The 21618-nt window shown below is 41.0% G+C and overlaps 2 protein-coding genes across 5 annotated transcripts in view; both read left to right on the forward strand.

Moving 5' to 3' along the window:
• fbxo7 (F-box protein 7) lies at positions 1-6519 on the forward strand. Of its 2 annotated transcripts, none has more exons than XM_031736854.2 (10): positions 1-115; positions 1109-1234; positions 1318-1561; positions 3025-3276; positions 3360-3504; positions 3605-3688; positions 3768-3863; positions 5229-5405; positions 5842-5882; positions 6115-6519. In XM_031736854.2, the coding sequence occupies exons 2-10, from the start codon at positions 1113-1115 to the stop codon at positions 6421-6423; spliced, it is 1470 nt and encodes a 489-aa protein (XP_031592714.1). In that variant the 5' UTR covers positions 1-115; positions 1109-1112; the 3' UTR covers positions 6424-6519. The 2 variants fall into 2 exon arrangements, with proteins under 2 accessions (XP_031592714.1, XP_031592715.1); XM_031736855.2 differs by having other exon boundaries at positions 18-172.
• A 1647-nt stretch (positions 6520-8166) lies between these two features.
• kiaa0930 (KIAA0930 ortholog) overlaps positions 8167-21618 on the forward strand; it is a 28577-nt gene continuing 15125 nt past the window's right edge. For 2 of the 3 annotated variants that reach the window (XR_004199288.2, XM_031736861.2), the window contains exon 1: positions 13561-14085. Coding sequence is in view for 1 of the 3 variants with exons in the window: in XM_031736861.2 (XP_031592721.1) it covers positions 13941-14085 (145 nt within the window). In the remaining 2 variants the exon portion in view is untranslated. Of the gene's footprint in view, positions 8203-13560; positions 14086-21618 lie in introns of those variants that run through there. The other variant, XM_039600885.1, reaches the window with a different exon arrangement.

The raw sequence follows: 21618 nt of genomic DNA on the forward strand, positions 1-21618 counted from the left end.
TTATTGTGAAAATCCATCCCGGAAGCGGTGTGTGCGTGTTTTGGGGCGCTGCAGGTTTGTGTGTTTACAGAGAAACACATGAAGAGTCGTGGATGTCTTCCCGGTAGTTCACGACGTGAGTGTTCTTCTGTTTGACTTCCAGCTTTCAGGACTACAAACGCTCCTTAACCCGGTTAGTTAGTTAGCCCGGTTAGTTAACACTAACCCGCGCTAAGCAGCAGCAGCGTCAGTGAAACGTTAGCTAACGATTAGACTGCAGAAACGAAAACGAAACGTTTGTTTTCACGCAGCTTTTTACATATTTTCTACCTCACAGAGAACCAACGACGCTCTGAAATCAGCGCAAAATGAACGAAAATCCTCTAAATATGACGTTTTAGCGCTGAAGAGGAGCTAAAGCTGCTAAGAAACTTCAAAACGTCATTAGTGACTCATCAAAAGTTAAATTTGGCAGATTTCTAATGAGGTTTCGTACTTAATGAGCTAAAGTTTACTGTGAGGTTTGGATTTGAATCATAGTCACTTTGTGCACAGTAAAATTCACGTGATACTTTTTTAATATGTGCACAGATTAAATTAATGTTAGTTAAAGTTCATTACAGATTACGTCACTGTTCACTGATGATCCGATTTAGCAGCTGGAATCTTTCCGCCAGACTCCATTCACTTTTTATCCGTTTTTAGTGAAATTTGACAACATGTTTTTATGAGAAACACAAATAAAATAAGAAACGAAAAATAATAACCTGATAACAAAAACTGAAATAGATAAATAAATACCAAAGAAATGAATACAGTTATAATTACATACAAAAATAATAATTATTTTAAAGTAAAAATTAGAAATGAAACAATTAAACATTAATAGAAAGATGACTAAAATAAAGAAAAAATATAATAATAATGATAATAATAATAAAGGAATAAAACAAAGTTGCATATAAACAAAATATTAAATACAACATGGAAATAAAATTATATGAAAAATCAGACTGAGTGATATAAAATCCAAACATGTGAATACAGTTCTGTTAAGAGCATCATGGCCCTCTGCAGTCTGTGCATTACTTAGTGTGAGTCCTCTTCCTGTGTCTGTGTGTGTGAGCAGAATCATGAAGCTGCGGGTTCGGATCAACAGGCAGACCAGCCGGGTGGAGTTACTTGGAGAAGATCCCAGTTTGAAAGAGCTCAGAGATCACATCCAGGAGATGCTGTTGTCCTCACATGGACTCAGGTCGGTGCTGCACACGTCTAACTCTGTAATCTGAGTTGTGGTTAATAAAGTTTCAGTTATTTGACTCCCTGCTTGTGCTTCAGTTCAGACACAGAGTTTGGTTTGTCTCTGAGCGGCTCCGAGCTGCTCACGGACACCGCTCAGACTTTGGCGTCCTGCGGCATCGTGTCCGGAGATTTGATCTGCGTCCATCTGCCTCAGTCTGAAGCCACAGCTGCCGCCGCTTCAACCAGCTCAGCCTCGTCTACAAGCTCCACCTACACGGCAGCCAAGAGCTCTGCAAACCAGAGGCAAAGCCAGCAGACCCTCATCATGGCCTCCACTCAGGTATGATGTTCACCTGCAGCAGGTTGTTCAGGTGGGCTGGATAGGTGCGTGGGACATATCGAGCCTGTTTCCAGTCCATGTGTGGGAGGTCAGTCTACACAGACTGTAGACTGCCTCTGCCAGAGATTGGAAACAGATCAGAAACAGGCCCAGGAAGCATCCACGTACTTCTGGCTTCAGTGCACAGTTTCTGTTTTACTTTCTTGTGTTTTTATGAGCTGAATTATGACATAAAATAATTCGCAAATACAGACACACCACAGAGCACACAGCAAGGGTTAAAGCTGGTTTAAAGGGCCGCAGCCCCCTCACAGTTTCTCTTCTGTGGATGCACACGCTGACACACTTAATTTCACATCATCCAACAGTGATCACACTCATCAGCAGCATCAGACTGAAAGTGTTCAGGTGAACCAGCTGTGCCTCTGAAACCTGAGATGTTTTGTTTGGAGCTGGACGAACTCACGGGTTCAAAAGCTTTCTCACCTGACACTCACAAGCTTTCAGGGAACTTTGGATTAAAGAACAGTTAAAAGTCATGGGTGTGCCAGCCTTCATTGTGGAAGCACCGGCTCTCTCACAGCAGTAGAAATCTTCACATCTGGAAAGCTGCAGGAGTCTAACGGAGCATTTTCAGACACATCCTCAGCTTCACATCACCAGACACATTTTTAAATAGCAAAGTCTCAGTCAGCCTGAGAAGCGTTTAGATATTTGGTGCTTGAGGTGCTTTTAAATCCTTACAGATGTGCGTCTCATGAACAGCTGGAGAGAAAAACAAAGGTCTGCAAAGGTTTGAAAGGATGATCTTTACCCATTGCAGGAGATGGTCTCCAGTGTTACTGGTGCCAAAAAATAAAAACAAACTCACTGGAAGAGGCACAGTGGGCGTTAAATCTGTGTAATGGTTTGATGGTATTTTAAAATTCCCTATCATTCTCAAAATGAAGACAAACACTGATTTATAATCGTACGGTGTTCCACAAGGTTCCCATCCAGCCCCCTTGCTGTTTGTCTTTTACAGTTGTGACCACAAGTATTTGAAAACTGACAGAGCCTTTGTAGTTTAGCCTCGTGGATCATCACAGAATATTTCATATCAAACAATAAGACTTTGAGCTTTAACTCGAGAAGTCAACAAAGTGATGCATTAACTGTTCAGGAATTTCAGCCAATTACAGTCCTGCATTTTCAAAGGCTGGTCAGCAGAGGCATCATTGTTCACATACTTATGGATCTGACTCTGTTTCGATGTTTGTGGTCAGCTGTAACATTAAAGGAGATCAGCCTTGACCTGTTTATGGCAGGTTGTTGTTTTTGATGTTGTTAATGTCTGTTTTATATTTTAAGTTATTATAACAAAGAAACAACAGCAGATTATTTTAGCCTGCGCCGCGTCGCTCATTGACCTGACAATGGGGCGTAGACGTGCCCAAGCTCACAGTTTTGTTGTTGGTAAACAGCCGAGCAGCAGCAGCAGTGTCAGTGGGGCCGCCGGTCCTGCAGTCCTTCCAGAGTCCCAGCCGTCCTGTGAGATGCTGGACTCTGAATCTTCAGCCACCATCTGGGAGCCAATGCTGTGCGGTGAGGCCGAGGAGGGTCAGGCACCACTCTCTCTGGAGCTCCTGTACCACACGGCCCAGCCCACAAGTCCCAACGACGCCATCATGGTGGCCGGACATCTCCTGATGCTCGAGACTGGGTTCATTGCTCAGGTGAGGCGAGGGGGACAGATTAACATCCTGCTGAGTAAACAGGTGAAGGCAGACGGTGTGAGTAAGTGTGTACGCCTCCACAGGGCACCGAGCTGAAGCCCGGTGAGATGCCTGCTGGATGGAGGTGTGCAGGTGGAGTCTACAAGCTGCAGTACACTCATCCTCTGTGTGAGAGCAGCCTGGCCTCGGTGGTGGCTGTGTGCATGGGCCCAATGCTCGTCATCAACAGTGAGTCCTCTTTAAATGGGCTGAATTTATTTTTATTTGACCTTTGACCTTTTAGTGTCCAACTCCCACTGTGTTTCTGACCTGTTTCTTCTTCATGCAGCGACTCTGAAGGTTACAGAAACGGTCGACACCGTCCGCAAACTGTGTCTGAATGCATCCAGCTACGTGACCAACGAGTGGCCAGGTAAAGCTGTGATTGATCGGCATAACGCCACCAGCACGGGAGCGTCTTTGATTAATCTTCTATGTCTGATGTTGTTCAGGAGGAAGTGCAGCAGCAGCGTTTAAAGACCTCAGCAAACTGTCCCGACTCTTCAAAGACCAGCTGGCGTACCCACTGATCGCCACCGCCAGAGAAGGTAACGCCCCCTCTCAGATGAGTCACAACATTGTTGGTGCTGACAACATGATCATCCAGTTCATCAGCTTTAATCAGAGAAAACCTCAGAGAAGTTAAATTGCTGTGAACATTAGTCTTGTTACAGCTTTTAGTGAGTTTAAGACAGATTTTATTTAAATCGATGTTCAATTTGATTAAAATTAAAATGTAAAGCTCAAAATCTCACTCATAAAAAAACATACAGGGCAAAGAGAATTATATTAACCAATCAAAATCTTAATGAAAGTTATTTAAATCTATATAAAATTAAAAGATTAGTCCTTGAATTTGCAGCGTTATTAAAATTTTAAGACATTTTGACATATAACTAAAGCATCTCTTAAACTGTTAACTTGCATTATTTAAGGTGATTACATTATTAAATAACTTCACCATAAATTAGGAGTAAACATATTTTTGTGCCTCTAAAAGTCAAATTTATTCTGTATTTTATCACCTACGGCAGGGGTGGGCAATTCCAGGCCCCGAGGGCCGGTGTCCCTGCAGGTTTTAGATCTCACCTTGGGTCAACACACCTGAATCACATGATTAGTTCATTACCAGGCCTCTGGAGAACTTCAAGACATGTTGAGGAGCTAATTTAGCCATTTAAATCAGCTGTGTTGGTTCAAGGACACATGTAAAACCTGCAGGGACACCGGCCCTCGGCCTGGAATTGCCCACCCCTGACCTACGGTGTTCCCCAGGGTTCCAGTTTAGGTCCTCTGGTGTTTGACTTCTATGTGCTTCGAACTGAGAAGATTAGCAGCTTTAAAAGTTACACTCTATGTAGATGATATTCAATTTTACGTTTCTTATGATGAAAACATATTATGATCGAAATTCCATTTCATCAACTACATCATCTTATTTAAATACCAAAGAACAAATAACTTTTATTTGTAGTAAAAAAGTACTACAAAGTAGTAGTTAGATAGTAAAATTAATCTCACACATGTTGGATAAAGCATGTATATGAGTGTCCATGAAAGGTTTTATCCCAACATGTGAAGCCATGAGTTGAAAAAAAAAAAAAAGGATTACAGATTATTTTGCCATCTTAAATTTGGTTTTTACTTTCAGACTTGAGTTCATATGGACTTTACTTTTCTAGTTTTTCTTTTCACACAAACTCATTTGTTTTGTAATAAACTATTTCATGTTAATATCCCGAAGAATTCTAGTAAAATCTGTCCTGAAACATTTGGGAAGCTGCTTTAGAGGAACAGCTTATTTGACTCATATGAGCTTCAGTCGAGTTTTCATTGATGAAGTTTCTCTGTAAGCAGATGCTAACGTGCTAACATGCTAATGTCTCGTACTAACAATCTGTGGTGTGTTTCAGCGATGGCTCTCCCCGTGGCGTTCGGTCTGCCTGCTCTTCCTCCGGAGCTCCTCCTCCGAGTCCTCCGCCTGCTCGACGTTCGCTCTGTGGTCAGACTGTCGGCGGTAAGCCGGCACTTCAACGTCGCCACAGCAGACTCGTCACTGTGGAGACACCTGTACCGCCGCGACTTCGCAGGTGGAAAAAGAGTCCCTAAAACTACTTCATTTATTTTTAACATTATTTTTGCAAATTTCTCTAACTACAGTGTTCCTCTGACGCTGTTTAAATGTTCTTTTTCATGTGCTTTTAAAATGTTTTTGGGTGTTTAAGGTGACATTTTAGGTTTTAGGTTTGTAAAAACAAATCAGTCATTATTTTCTCCACAAATAAGCAGAAATTGTGGGAAAAACACCTGAATGTCCACCTTGTTTAAGATATTTTTAGAAATAAATAAACTAAAAAGTATCAAAATATTTTCTAAATTTACACAGATTCGAAGTTCTGAAATGAGTCCATTAAATAAAGGTTTAGTGATTGATTGATTTATTGTGATTGCATTTTTTTCCTCAGGTCCAGTTTTTCAACAAAATCATTATAATTAAAGTGACTGATTGTGTTTGCTGTTGTTCAGATTCAGGCTCAGGCAGATCCAGAGACACAGACTGGAAGGAGGTGAGAAACACACTTTATCAAATTAAATAATTAAAGAACTGTAAATTCTTAAAACCTCCTAATGTGTCGTTTTTAATATAAATATTTTTAGGTAATAATAAATTAGTCTAATGTGGGGCAGATTGATGATGGCTTGCAGAATTTAAGCTTTAATGTGATTTGTTGTTGATTTTTGGCATTTTTAGTGTAAATAATTTGATTTGCCTTTTTTTTTTTTTTTTTTTTTTTCCAGCTCTACAAAAAGTCGTACAAGTTTCGCTCTGAACTTCGAAATGCTGCCTCGACCCGCCCCCGCCCCCTCCTGCCTTTCCATCCAGGAGACATCTTCCACCCCATCCCCTACCCTCACTTCCCCCCGGTGCCGGGCATCATCGGTGGGGAATACGATCAGCGACCAAACCTGCCCCACAGCCTACTCCCCCGCCCCCGCTATGACCCCATCGGCCCGCTCGCAGACCCGCACAGACGACCTCGCCACGACTTCCAGAGAATCCGACCAACGGGAGGGCGACCTTCAGACATCCGACGAGGATTCATCTGATCACTCCGTCACTGATCAGATATCAATGACACAACTTCCTGTTTGACTCCAAGTTGACAAAAATCCATTTTCACAATAAAATCAGAATTTAAAACATTCTGTCTGGGAATCATTTATAAACTCGCAACTGAACAAAATGTTTAAAATCCTTTTGTTCCACAAAGACAAAAAACTACACATTTTAATTTAAAGTTTTAATTTTATGTGACAGCCATTTATTTATGGGTTAAAATTCAAACAGATGAAGTTTGAAAAATGTCAATTAAAAAATTCAATATAGATTCAAAGTGTTTATTGTCATGTGTACAGAAGAACTAGCATTTCTCTGTGCAATGAAATTCTTCCTTTGCTGTCCATACACAAATGCCAAGTTAGGTTGAAGGAACAAGATAAATAAAGATAAAAATAAGGATAAAAATAATGAAAGATAAATAAATAAGTAAAAAAATAAGTAAGTGAAGACAAGTGAGGTATGCAGATGTCAATGTAGAGGGATGTACAAAGGAGCTTAATGTGCAAAATGAACTTAGTGTGCAAAGTGTCCTGATGTGCAAATTGCAGTTGAGGTAGGTCGGCTGTTCGGGAGTCTGATAGCAGTGGGGAAGAACTTCTCCGCAGTTGTTATCACTCTCTGCAGCCGTTTGCGGTCCATAGCAGTAGTGCTGCCATACCATACAGTGATGCAGCTGGTCAATGTGCTCTCCACAGTGCAGCTGTAGAAACTGCTGAGGATCTTGGCCGACATACCAAATTTCCTCAGCCTCCTCAGGAAATGCAGCCGCTGCTGAGCCTTCTTGACCAGCTGTGTGGTGTTCAGTGTCCAGGTGAGGTCCTCACTGATGTGGACACCTAGGTACCTAAAGCTGCTCATCCTTTCCACTTCACTCTCCCAGATAAACAGCAGCTGCTGAGGCCTCCTCTTCTTCCTCGTGTCCACTATCATCTCCTTTGTTTTATCAGTTTTGAGGGTAAGGTTGTTGTCCTCACACCATGACACCAGACCGGCCACCTCTCTCCTATAAGCCGCTTCGTCCCCTCCAGTGATGTGACCAATCACTGCAGTGTTGTCTGCGAACTTCAGTATGGTGTTATCCCTGTTGCAGGCGACAGAGTCGTGGGTGTACAGGGTGTAGAGGATGGGGCTGAGGACGCAACCCTGTGGGACGCCAGTGTTTGTGGTAATGCTGGCTGAAGTCATGTTGCCGATCCTGACAGACTGAGGCCTGCCAGTCACAAAGTCCTGTAGCCAGTCACAGAGGGTGGTGCAGGCCAAGTGTAGACAGTTTGTGGATGAGTTTGTGAGGGATGACTGTGTTGAGCATAGCACTGAAATATTAATTTTACATTATTATATATTCTTATAGTAGAGTTGGATGTCTCGAGACCGGTCTTGGTCTCGAGACCGGTCTCGAGACCACTTTTACGTGGTCTTGGTCTCGTCTTGGTCTCGACGGACTTTTGTCTTGGTCTCGGTCTTGGTCTCGACGGACTTTTGTCTTGTCTCGGTCTTGGTCTCGCTGTTTCGGTCTTCCGTTCTCAAATCGACATAGTGTTCGGGAGATTTGGAGTCAACCATTAGCGGAGCCGGGGGGTGGCTTACTGGGCTTAAGCCCGGGTCATTTTTTCAGAAGCATGGGGCACCGTCGTAAATTCCCCCTAATTTTGGTATGATCCGAGCTCAGGCACTAGGTGACTGAGCACAGCACGCATGTGAGCGAGGGGGGAGAAGCTGCTGCCTGCGAGTTTGCTGCAGACAGAGGACAGCTTAAGTTTGACCAGGTACCAAAGCAAATCATTCGTACTGAACTAATAATGTAAATATGACGGTGTATCACAAAGATTGATATCAAACTGATCAGTTGGTTGCGTTACTTGCTCTTCGAGTGAATCAACAAATGGATAAATAAAAGCCGAACAACAATGCTGATTTTTAGAGAGTCTTAGCTTACATTTCATATTTTCAGTTGTTACCCTCCACGGCTAAACAAACTCTCTAAATCGGTTTCAATTGTGTACTGATGAACACAACAATGGACATAAGAAGCTTCTTTCAAAGAAAAACTCAGGTAGATGTTATTTTATATATTATGCTTTGTATGTTGTTCAGTATATCTATGCAAAACAAGAGGAATTTCAATACACAGCAGTATATTCACAGATGAAACAAGATATTTACATACACTTTAGGTAGAAAACATAAAAACTATTTTTTACTGTTAAACATTAATTTAGAGTAAACTTTTGTTTTAGATAAATAAACTAATCTTTTGAATTAGTTTAATGACAGAATAAAGAGAGACAGAGCCGTCTATTTTTATCCCTTTCATCAAATTTAGGAGAACATATACACTAAGTTTATTGTTAATTAATAAGAAAACTCCAGGCGATTCCATTCTGAGCTTAAGAAGCTTCTGATAGGTTAGTAGAGTCCATGTGAGTAAATTGGTGGCACAGCTGTGGATGCATATAAGGCAAAACACAGAGCCTGTTTCTGTGACATGTGAAAATCAAGAGATGTCAACCAAAACACCAGGAACAGAATTGTGGAGCTACATAAGTGTGGCTCAATTTTGAATACAATTTGGTGCCATTTGCAATTAAGAAATACATATAGTTTTCTCTTTACTCTTAAAGTTAACAAATATGTTTTTTATATTTATCAATCTAAAAAAATAAACATTTAGTCTGATTTGATGTTACAATTAAAAAAGTGTTTGTGTTTTTATCTGAAGAGTATGTAAATATCTGGTTTCAACTGTATATTTGATGATGTTGGTGTTTGGCTTGATTATCAGCACAAAGAGGGAGAGAGAGGAACAGAGAGGAGAGAGAGGAACAGAGAGGAGATGGAGAATGAGGACAGAACAGAGATGGAACAAGAGCAGGTGAGACACACATGTTAGTCAAATGGTTGTTTGCCAAAACTCATCAGAACATGTATCTAGTACCTGTTTCTTTTTAGATACCATTTGTTACTTTTCAAATTCTATATTTATTAAGTTATGCAGGCTTGTTTGCACAACAAGGCTAAATAATTATATAAACTTTTCAGAATCTAAATAGTGTACTTTGGTAGAATTAAAAAATAAGTGTAGTGCAGGTCTATGATGATTTTCAGTGCTACTATCATCTAGTTCTGATTCTGGTTCCGTCTTGGTTAAGTCCTAAGTAGTCCTGATTTTGAACTGTTGTAGTCCTGTTTTAATTCGGATCAGTTCTGGGTCTGGTTGAATTGGGGTTTAGTCCCTGTGTCTTGATACAGGCCCGACTTTGTTCTGCCTTGCTGCTTAATTAAAAACTAGTTTAAGGTGTCCTGCATATGTGATATTTATTTTTTTCCTATATGAAGTCATTCTTTTTGAACAAAACTCAAAACAGAGCCTAATAATCTTTCAGTCATTTCTACCCTCACTTAATTTCCTTTTCGCTGCTCAGCTCTCACACAGTGGCTCAGTTATGCTCCAATCCTCCATATTGTTGCCAATCACATGCGAGGATATAGGATAATATCATTATGTGAAAAACAGAGAGGGTGAGAGACGCGACAGTCAAGTGGAGCGTGCGTCTGTCCTCTCAGCAAGTGAGTGAGACAGTAGACAGCGGTGAGGAGGGCTGTGCTTGAAAGCAAAACACATAAATATGCCTGACACCTGTAAACGAAGCAGCATCTGGCTGCAGTTTAAAGACTTTTTTTGTCTCGGTCTTGGTTTTGGTCTTGGTCTCTTCTCGACTCGGTCTCGGTCTTGGTCTCGTCTCAACTTGGTCTTGGTCTTGGTCTTGTCTTGGTCTCGATACCCTCTGGTCTTGGTCTTTGTCTTGGTCTTGATACCCTCTGGTCTTGGTCTTGTCTTGGTCTCGGATTAGGCGGTCTTGACTACAAGTCTATCTTATAGTAGTAAGTAAAATTATTGCTGTAGGTTGTAGTATTATTATATCCTTATAGTTACTTTATATCCCTATATTTAAATAATGTATTCATATCTGAAACACCAAATTATCAGTCGAAAACATGAGGTTTTACTTTACAATGTCCTTTAAATCTTTAATTTTAATTAAATTATGTTTAAAAAGTTTATTTATAAACTTTATTATTAATTTAATGATTCATGTAAAAAATATATAATGATATTAAACGAGTGTAAGTACAAAAATGAAATATTCATCTCATTAGTTTCCAATATTTTTAACATGCTTAACCCTCTACTGCATGGCGTTGCCCTGAGGCAACAAACCACATTTTCATGCCTCACACTGGGCCTTCAAAAAAAACCTTTTTTTTTTTTCTTTTTTTTCCCCCAAATAATGCTACCAGGCACATCTCTTTCCAATAAAGTGATGAGTTGAAGGTGGTGTGACTTTCATTTGGGGGGGGGGGGGTGGGGCTGCACTACATGAGAGACATCTCCATTAGGAAGTAAGATAAAGATCACTATCTTACATCATTATAGTGAAATAAATGTATATAAAAAAACACTTGTATGTGCATGAATATGTTAAGAAGTATATTTGATTGTTTGTTCTACTTTTTACAATTTATTTATACAGTAAAACTGTTAATTTTCATTCGTTGCCTCAGGCAACACTGTGCAGTTAGCCTAATTTTTTTCAGGCAATATAATACGTTACCATATGTGTGTAGAGATGTGTTTGTGTGCATTTATATGATCATAGTCAATGTTTTTTACTTTACAATCTACTGATAATTACAGGACATGGACATAAAAACCTTTTATGCAAGGAAACCAAGAGAATGTGCAGTTACAGACATTCCCTCAGAAATTGAGAGAGTGGATCCCTGAATCAGGTTTGAGAGACACTTGAGAGCTCAGGGGTCAGTTGGTAAAGTAATTGTGTGTGTGTGTGTGTGTGTGTGTGTGTGTGTGTGTGTTTGTGCGTGTGTGTATGTGTGTGTGTGTGTGTGTGTGGACGTGTATTACTTATTGTTGCGGGGACACAAATCTGTTTACACAATCACATTGTGAGGTCTCGCCTACTTTATGGGGACAAATGGCAAGGTAAATCATTAAATTTTAGGGTGAAGGCTTGAGTCAGGGTTAGGATAAGGTCAGGGTTAGGTTCAGGCAGGTAGTTGTGATGGGTCAGGATAAGTCTCCAGGAAATTAATGGAAGTTAATGTAATATCCCCAAAAGTGATGGAAACACAACGTGTGTGTGTGTGTGTGCGTGCGTGCATGGGGTTAGGGTCAAATGTTGGATGTATTTTGGTGTTTTATTGTTCTGTGAAATGTTTACATTGTTCATTTGTTGTTTGTTTATTTGTTCATCCTTGTTGTACTAATAAAACTTATTATGGAATAACTTTTGTTTGACTACTCTTGTCGCACAATGTTGCCTTGAAGCAACAAACCAATATCTGTTTGGGGGGGGGGGTCATATTTTATGATTGATATATTATTAGGGACCCTAAAGCTCCCCCAACATAGGGTGAAATATTTTTTTCCCAAAAAATTAAAAAGTCATGCAGTAGAGGGTTTTAAGAAATCCGTTTAAAAAGTATTTATAATTTATCTACGGGAACAGAAAAAAGTCATACTTTTATTTTCGTTATATATTTTATTTTATTAAATTATTTATTTACGTTCCACGACTTTATCTCGTAAAACAATGACGTAATCCTTTGTCTTGAACAAAGGGTGTGTTTGTTTACATGCACTGCTTTGTCCGGCGCTGAGGTCTGGTCTCTGTGTGCGGGGTTTGCTGCGGGACGACGCTGATGTTTTGCAGAATTCCGTGGCCGTCACAAACTGGGACCTGATCGCGCTTTCAGTGAAATTCAAAGGTTCATTTCTCAGGCTTGAATCCGAGTTTAAACGCTTCAGAGGGCGTGCCTGCAGCGGTTAGTGAACTGAAGCTGAAATATGACCAGAAGATTTACGATGATTCACAGAGACGCAGATTTTCAGTATTTTACACTCGAACGGCTCTCCTTTCTCTTCGCCGGCCAGCAGGGCGGGGACTGTCTTCCCATTACAAACAACAGTAACAAGAGTGTGTTTGATTTAGTAGCCGCTGAGCCCCGGAGGATGGTAGACCAGCGACATCCTGCAGGGGGAAAAAGGTCTCCCCGCCCCCCCCCCCTTCTCATTTAATTTAGTTTTGAAGTTTAGATTCAATAAACTTATATAAATGTTTAAATTAAAAGAAAAATAATTTATGCAGTCAAAGGAGTTTGCAAAGAAAAGCGTCTGGACTTCTTTAAGTTGCTTGAAGACGTTTCACCTCTCATCCGAGAAGCTTCTTCAGATGAGAGGTGAAACGTCTTCAAGCAACTTAAAGAAGTCCAGACGCTTTTCTTTGCAAACTCCTTTGACTACGATGACCTGGATGACTGAGAACCTTCACAAACAATTTATGCAGTCTTTATTTAATTATTTTATTTCTCATATATTTTCGATTTTTCAGCTCACAGTTTAATAAAAATATTATCTATGTCATAACTGGTATTTTCTGTTGTAATTTAAAATTCATCTGCTAGTTCTTAGTTCTTATCAAAATTTATACTTAATAAACTTCTATTCTTAATTTTTCAAAAATATATTTTTAATTACTTCATGTCTTGATTTTGACTTTGTATCTTAAATGTTTCTTGTTTTCTTTATTGAAATATTTTTTTCTTGGATCTGATTTAATATTTTAAAAGCTTGTGTTTTATATTTTAACTTTTTCTTTTACATTTGTCGGTCATTTGGAACAAAATTAATCACACCTCAATGCACCCTGTCACTTTTGTACACCACGACATATATTTTCACGAATACATCCTTTTATATTTATTTATATTTTTTTTATTTATCTCTATATTTATATTTATACCTATAGCTCTATATTTCTCTATTTCTCTTAATATTTCTCCATCAGTATCTCTTTTTCTACACTAATTTTATAGAAGTGCTTGATGTTTGTTGTATATTTTTTGCTATGACACCTCAATTTCCCTCTCGAATTAACAAAGTCTCTGATTCTGATTCATGTTTATTTTTGTTTTACATTTTGTTTTGTTTTAAATTTGTCCACTTTTTCTATTGTTTATTTAAGCTTTTGTTTAACAGTTTGTTTTATTTTATTATTGTTTATTTTGTCTAAAGTTTGTGTATTTTTGTTCAGGCGGACAGGTCCTGCAAGGTCACTGAATTCTTCGGGTACGTATTTTTTGGTAACACCACAGCGCTCTCACGCTCGACCTGCGCGTGCCCGCCGTCGCGGTGCCCTGTCCCTTTAAGAGCCTCGTGTTGTTACAGGAAGTGTGAGGGGTGTTTCCAGCTGATCTGAACAACAGGAGGACCGGAGTCTCCCTCAGCAGTCCGACCTGTCTGTGATTATTCGGGCACCTTAGCAAAGCTCGCCGGTCCCGACCTCCGGCGGCTCCTTTGCGCCGCGAAGAGAGAGTCGTTCCGGGGTAAATCAGGGGCAAAGCCGGGGGCGTATTCTTGTCCGTTAGCCGTGAGCCGGTGCCGTCGGAAGCTGTTAGCTCGGACTGTCATGATCCCAGCTCGGAGATGGCGTCCTTCCCCGGTTTGTGTAAGGCTGTCGGGCCCGCGGAGGAGGAGAACGGGGAGCTGGACGGATCCCTGCAGCAGATGCTGAAGGCCATCGCGGACGAGAGGAGCCGCCTGAACAGCCGACAGGAGATCAGCGGCATCGGTGAGTGTCTGCGGGCTTCTTCGTATCCACACAGGCAGCACCTGAACTCCCGTGAGCAGGGATGAGCCCTCTGACGTGTTTCAGGCTGGCTCTCATTTATCTGTGGGTCTGGTTTACTTTGGAGCAGGGCCGGATGCATCTGCTGAAGGCCCCCGGGGCTGCACTCTGGTGTTGGGATCCCGTGAAGACCCAAACACAGTGCTCTCCTCGCTTTCTAACCCAACAAATGTTTCCATGTTTAAGCACTGGTGGACTTTTCTTTAAACTAAAAACTAAAGACAGGTGTAAAAAGGTTTTTTAGTTAACTGAAAAAAGTCTTAAAATGTACATGCAGTTCAAACAGGGTTAGGGCTTAGAGCCATAGCGCACAGTGAGGTTTTAAAAATACAGTAAATAACTGTCAATGTTAAAAATGAAATTGCAGGTCCTCTAGTGTCCACCAGAGTTTCCAGCAGTGAGCAAACGTCCAACTTTACAGCAGAATAAAAGCCCCCAAAATGTTGGAGTGATTATAAAATAATGATCTCAACGCAGCTTTGATCAGTAAAAATAATAACTTCTACATTGAGATAATGACATTTATGGTTAATTTTCTAAACTCTGAGCTCCACAAAGGTCAGAAATCTGTTTTCTGAGGACCTGAATGTCCCCTATAATGACATCAGCTGCCGTGGATCCTCCATCTCTGTTTCTGTTTTTTGCGAGGACTCTGTGTCAAGTCCTCGTGACTGCCTTGTCGCCCGGGTCCTCTTCATGAGCCTCGTTGAAAATAAAAATGAAAGTTGATCTTTGCTCCGGGCTGCGTTTGCCGCCAACATCGTCGGAGCGCTGCTCCACTTGTTTCTGCCGCTCATTTGTTCTGATGGATAAATCAATGAAGCTCTGTTCACAGCAGATGACTTCATCACAGCTTCACTGTCATCACCAGAAGCAGAGCAAATGTCAGACACTGCAGTGCTGCCTCTGCTTCATGTCATCATACAGTCTGTGCAAAAGTCTTGAGCCAGGCCTCATTTCTTTCTTTCTTTTCCACTGTAGTAAACTAAATAAAAATCAGAGTTTGTACAAATCTGATGAGCTTGAAAGCTGATCTGTGGTCTGACCACATTATTTCCTCCTGTCATTACAGAGATGAGCCCGGTCTTGGGTCTTTTCAGATTCTGATCATCTGCTGTAGATGGTTTTTAGGCCTCACTCTTCTTCTTTTGTCCTTCACTTGTCCACTTTTCCTTCTTTAGAAAAAAAAAATTCTTTTTCTATTTTTTTAGGACACAGCACACTGAGATAATCTAGGTTTTCAGCTCTTTGGAAATCACCTTGTTAGTACAAAAATCGTATTTTATGTTAAACTGTTTTACCTTTGGCACATTCTCATTTCTTTAACAGAACTAAAGAAATGAAGTGTTTCAGGGACCATCTGGTAATAAAAGACATGATTAAATGATTCGTTGCTCAGGTGGCCGTCATGTGCAGATACAGCACTGGTTCATCTTTGAATTTGGAGCCTTTTTATGTTTGAATGATTCACAGGTCAGAGTTCAGAGGATTAACAAACACGATCCTGTGGAAATGCTCTGGTACGAGGACTGGACTGAAATGAAGTGAAAAAGCAGCCAGTCTCCAAAGAGGAACTTGTACTGCTGTTTAAGAGCACTTTAAAAATTCATAGAAACTCTTGACTCCTTAAAAGCAAAATACAATGAGTTTTGGCTCAAGACTTTTGCACAGTATCGTAAACTAAACACTGGTTCTTCGAGTGTTGATCACATGAAACATCCTCAACTTAAATAATAATGAAACCAGTTGATGCAGTTTGACTCTAAGTGTTCCTCAAGGCTGTGACTTCAACTTCATTATAACGATGGTTTTATAATACGGTGGATCGTTTATTAGCTGAACTCAAGGACAGAAAGTCGATCTGTGTTAGTTTTATATTTAAGGCCACAAACACTTATTATTTCAAATGAGCTAATTTTTTAATAGAGTCTGGATTGAGAGGAGGAGGATTAGTTTACAGTGACACAGATCTATTTTTTTCTGAACAAGAGCAGGTTTCCAGACTAATCGATCGATAACTTAAATATCGTAGAGAAGAGCAGTCTGTGGATACATCACAGCGTTTGTGTGACACCTGCGGTATCACACACAGACACACACACACCTGTGGTGTCACACAGGGCATTATTTAACGGTAAAGACTGTGCAGCGGGGCTGGAGGTGCTCCTGTTTCTTCATGCAGACTCTGTCGTGTCCTTGGATGCTCCTCTGCAGGCGGCTGGTGGTGACTCAGGTCTGATCCGACAGTGACTCAGGTCTTTGCTCTGATCACAGAATAACTCGGATCAGTCTGAGACGCAAAAACCCGGTGATGTCGCTAAAAACAAGCATGGTGAGAATATAAGCTCACACACAGCTGACAATCACGACAGCTGACTCAGTAAGGAAACTGAGGTTTTTCACATTAAAAGCCTTCGGCCGTCTGAGAAAAAAAAGGGCTGTTCTTACAGTTCTGTTTTTGTTCTTTACACAGTAAGAATTTATTTTATTTTATTTTAGCTTTTATGATAAACCATGAGCTGAACAGGAGGCCTCAAATATGCTTCAGATATTTCACTTACCAAGCTCTTCACAGGAAATGAAAACCAGCTGCCTCTGCAGCGAGTCCCTCCTCCATGTTGGGGAAACGTCCTCCAGCTCGCCGCTGAAGCACCGCCATCACTATCAGACCGTGGGCGGAGAGGCTCTCTGGAGAGTCAGCTGAATGAAAACACGGAAGGGGAAAGGCGAGCTGAGTATAGCGGCTGAACTTTCAAAATAAGAGCATAAATCCATTGCAGCTAGCATAGCTCTTGGGGCAAAGCTCCATCTGGGCAGTCCACACAGGTGAGGTCTGTGTGTGGTGACACGTGACATGATGTCATCTCCGGCAGCACCTCTGCTGGGTTAATTAGCACGCTCAGAACTCTGACTGCTCTTTGGGTGTGACTATTATTCTGCATCCACACCTGAATAAATGCAGCTGGTGAAAGTTTGATAAAAAATAGAAAAACATGGAGGGCGATTAAACCGCCTCGGTGGTTTTTATCGGTTGGTGCCGGCTCGTATAATTTGAATACCAGCTCTTATTTGAGAATTTACAGTCTGAACTATAAATACTCGCTGAGGCAGTGAAGTGGCAGCCAGGCGAGGCAGAGAGATGAACATGAATGATTTAGCTTTAATTACCTCCTGCTGTAAATACTCTGACATCAGCGCAGCTTTCACGCTGACGTTAACGGAGAGAGCGTCCATCGATCGTCTGAGATCTGCTCTTCAGGAACTGTGGTGCAGAGTTACCGCCGATCTGACCGTGACTCGCTCTCTGCTGACAAATTATTATAAATCCTGCTAAATATTTAATGAGGCCACAGTCCAAGTCCGGGCAGAGGTGGTTGAAGTGCTCCCGTCTGTGTCTACGTGCACATATGTGTTTGCATGTGTGTGACCACAGGACGTCACAGCAGGGGGCCTCCCATCTGTGTACAGTCTGTCTGTGGAGTGAACTACACTGATGGAGCCAGACTGTAAAGGTTTAATGTACAGAGACCAGTTGCTACCGTCTGTTTCCTTTAATAAGCGAATGCAAACATCTTAGTGCTGCGTTTATTTAGCCGATTGGCTTGTAAACTTTGAACTTCTAGACAAAGGTTTTTGTAATTTGTTTAACAAAAAGTAAAATCAGACCTGTTTGGAACATTTTCAGAGTAGCTTTGCATGATTCACAGTTTAAAAATAATCCTATATTTATTCGTGAGCCTTGCTTTAAAACTCTGTATTTCCCAGATCATTGGTGAGTGGTTGCTGGAGGTTACTGGCTGGTTTCAGCGAGGGTGACAGCACCACAAACCTCCCTGTGGTTGCTTTGATCGGTAGAAGATTGCTGTGGTCTCGTGTAGCTGGTGTGGAAGAGTTTCACTCAGTGTGTCTGCAAACACAAGTGTGACACTGGAAACGTTCCTTACCACCGTGACTTTAGTGACCCTCAGTGCGCTCAGTAGGGATGTTTTGGTGCGCTCAGAAAGAACATTTTGATTATATTTAAAGCACACTCTGTGTAACCTTTTAATTTAATATTCCAAATATTTCCTCCCAGCTTTGGGTTTGCCTCCAATGTTGGAGAGGAAGCTAAGGTTAGCTGTGTTGGCTTCATCACGTCAAAGTCAGCTTTGTGGTCATCATACTGATGCTCAGCTGCTGTACAACATCTGTGACATGCAGATCGTATCAGAGCAGAATGAGCGCTGGCCAGTCAGAGGTTGTAGGTGTGAGTATTTGCATTTTTCTTTAAGTTCATTGGAGCTTAATTACGAAGCACTTTCAGACGTTTGGCCTCAGCGGCTCAGGCGTATCTGAGAGTCTCGCTGGTTCATTCGGCGCTGGTGCGTGCACTTTGTTCATCCTTTCATCCAGGTCACTGGAGCTTCGAAGGCGCATCACACAGGATTATATAACTGTCATGAAAAATGCAGCAGGCCTACCACGGCTCATGATATTTCTACCCACTGCTGCAGAGAGATTTGGGGTGATTCAGCTCACTTTCCTCAGATGATGAGTGATAGTGCGCCGGGCTTCATAACACAGTTGATGTATTTTTAAAATGGCATATGCAGCTATAAATAGAGCCGGACTTTTATCAGCGTCCCAGAGGCTCCTGCAGAACTGTACTCTGCTTCAGTCAGCTGTGAGCCTTCAACACCTTTAAACAACACTGTGAAGCCCAGGTGACATTATAACAAGACACCTGGGTGAGTTTAAACTAAATGACACCGTTCAGCAAATCAAGGCTGGCTCATCCTTGACTCACATCAGAATGCATTTCCTATAAACTTGAATGTAATTTATACATTACAGTGAGCCTTCACGGGCTGATTTCTACTGTTCTCTGGTTCATGACATCATCTTCACCTTCGTTGCAGTGTGAAGCTGTGATTTCAGGGATCTGCAGGTGGGGTTATGCCACACTCAGACATGGTCACAGTGTCTGGTTCAGTGGTTATAGAGTCAGAAAATCTTTTCATGAAAGACTTGATCTGATCGATCATGCTGACTGTTTGGTATGACGTATGGTAGCTAGTGATTTTCATGATCATGTCAGCAGAAGTGGTTCATATGAGACTCAGCAGGGTCATCAACATATGTCATGAGAAGTTGTTGAAGTCCCCAAAACGTTTGAACATGCTGGTTTTCAGTCAGGATGATGTGAGGCAGCGCTGGGTTTCTTTCATTATTTTTTTTATATTTTTTATTTTTTAATTTAACCTTGATTTATACAGGTATTCCCATTGAGACACAATATCTCATTTACAGGAGAAACCTTTTTTTGGACAAACAATTATCACACCAAGGAAAAAAAAACAACTTTTTTAGTGGGAAGTTTGGCTATTCTTTGGGTGGTTGGAGTGGTAATAGAGGTCTTAGACGTCTTTTAGGTGGTTTACGTTGTCATCAGGAGAAACTGAAACATGCTAGTCTTTTAGTGGCATGTTATGTGGTGTCGCAGCATTGGTCTTCTAAAACATTTAGTGGCCATCATCATTCCTGATCTGAACCAATAGTTCAGTCTTCTGCATCTGACCATAACTGGGATGATCTCGTATATACTTAGCCTGCCTTCCTTTAGGAGGTTTTTAGTAGGATTTCAAGACAATTGTAGTCAAACTTTTGTTGGCACCTTAGGATTTCTAGAGTTGTCCCAAACACAGTCGTCTGGGCTCCAGAGTTTCACAGAGAATACTCTGAGGATATTTAAGGATATTGGTAAACAGCTATACCTGTGGCATGATAGGTGAGCATGGATCCTAAATGGAAAATCTGGGCTGTTTGGTGTTCACATGTGATTAAAACAACAGCCAACAACACAAAGTGTGGCAACAGTTGAAGCTGCACCATCATCAAAATCCTGGAAGAATGTGGTTTGTCCTTCCTGCAGAGCTGCTGTTTTAAAGTACCAGAAATTAAAGGACTGGTGGTCAACTATGAGACAGTGAGGTTTAATAAACTATGCTGGCTGTGAGGCGTGGTTTAAAGTTACTGGGTCATTACTCTACCTGTACTTACCTGATATTGGAGCCTGAGTTAAGGATTTCTTTTGGCTGGTTCAGTGCTTCCTGTTGCTCTTTGGAGCTTCTTCTGCTCGGGTTGCCAGCAGGTCGTGTTCACTGACTCACCCCCCGTCTGGGGAAAACATCCCTCATGCCAAGCGTGACTGGATGAAGGCCAGAGGTCACTTCCTTTCTACAGCCAGCGGCTCTGCCTGGCTGCCGCCTTAGCTCAGAGGTGTTGACTTGTGTGATATGTGAACAGCTTCATGCAGCAGCCTGGACATTAATTCACACACTTCAGTTTCAGCTGTAAACTCTGAATAATGACTGCTGACATCGGGTAGTAACACCACAGAGGAAGTCTTAGTCTTTTTATAGGAACGCAGAGTTACACATGAGTAATTCGGAGAGGCTAGACGACAAGACCATAAACACCCCGAGATGCTTGCCATCAGAGAAGCTTTTGTTCTGTTAATTCTTCTGAGGTTTGCACCCTTAATTACTTCTGCATTAATGTCACTTCTTTATGAGATGTTTATTTATGAGAAGTATCATTTTTTAATTGTATTTACCTACCTGAACCAGTGATAAGTATTCATTGTTTTCCCTTATTTGCAGGTTTATTCAGACTCGTCCTCTCAGTCACTCTAAATTAATTTTTTCTCCTTTAAATTGGACCCATAAGAAGTGTTTGTACAATTACTTTGGATTCAACTTCATCTCAAATTAAATTAAAGCCTGAACAAATCAAAGCAAACGAAGTTTATCCTCCTGGACCGACATCGAGTTAAACTAATTCATTTAATATCTGTGAAATTTAATGAAATGCCAATACACCATCATGGAAGGGCTTTATACCCACATCATGTGGTTTGGTTACTCCTCGTCACGCTGTGTCTCCTTTAACTTTGTACTGATCTTAGAGTATTTGTAATTAGATTTTAATTTTAATTAGATATACAGCAAAAGAAAATAAAAGGCTACTTATAAAATCTAGAAACAGAATAAAATCTTAAAGTCTGATCTGATCTTTAGAGAGGGGGACTTTTTAAACAGACGGGAGGTAAAATAGACCTATATATTTATAGCAGAAGGTAATTAAACATTAAACAGGCTAAAATATAACTGCGGACAGCCGTGTTAAAACTTTTACAGCAGAAATAAAGATGTTTACACCCTGATGCACAAACTGTTTTGGTCTCTAGAGAGAAGTTCCCGCTTCACAACAACTTTTGCCAAGGAGTAAAGAGGAAGTAAAAGAGAGGAATAGTAAGAAAACTGTCAGTATATGCAGATGACAAAGTGTTATATATTAGAAAAGAGGATGATTGTAATAGTTTATCTGAGACTGTAATATCAGGAGTCAGAGACAAATATAACTTGTATTAGGGCTTAAAGTTTGCATGATTAGGGGCGTGGCCTCTTTCACTGACAGGTTGGATGGTGACACAGG

This window comes from Oreochromis aureus, linkage group 17 (genome assembly GCF_013358895.1).
Source record: "Oreochromis aureus strain Israel breed Guangdong linkage group 17, ZZ_aureus, whole genome shotgun sequence".
NCBI classification, from domain to species: domain Eukaryota; kingdom Metazoa; phylum Chordata; class Actinopteri; order Cichliformes; family Cichlidae; genus Oreochromis; species Oreochromis aureus.

Bases quoted from the DNA above. Each gene is read 5' to 3' on its own strand.
- fbxo7 (XM_031736854.2), top strand. From the start codon at position 1,113: ATGAAGCTGCGGGTTCGGATCAACAGGCAGACCAGCCGGGTGGAGTTA. The intron at 3,277-3,359 runs GTGAGGCGAGGG...ACGCCTCCACAG, and splicing joins AGACTGGGTTCATTGCTCAG to GGCACCGAGCTGAAGCCCGG. The intron at 5,883-6,114 runs GTGAGAAACACA...TTTTTTTTCCAG, and splicing joins GAGACACAGACTGGAAGGAG to CTCTACAAAAAGTCGTACAA.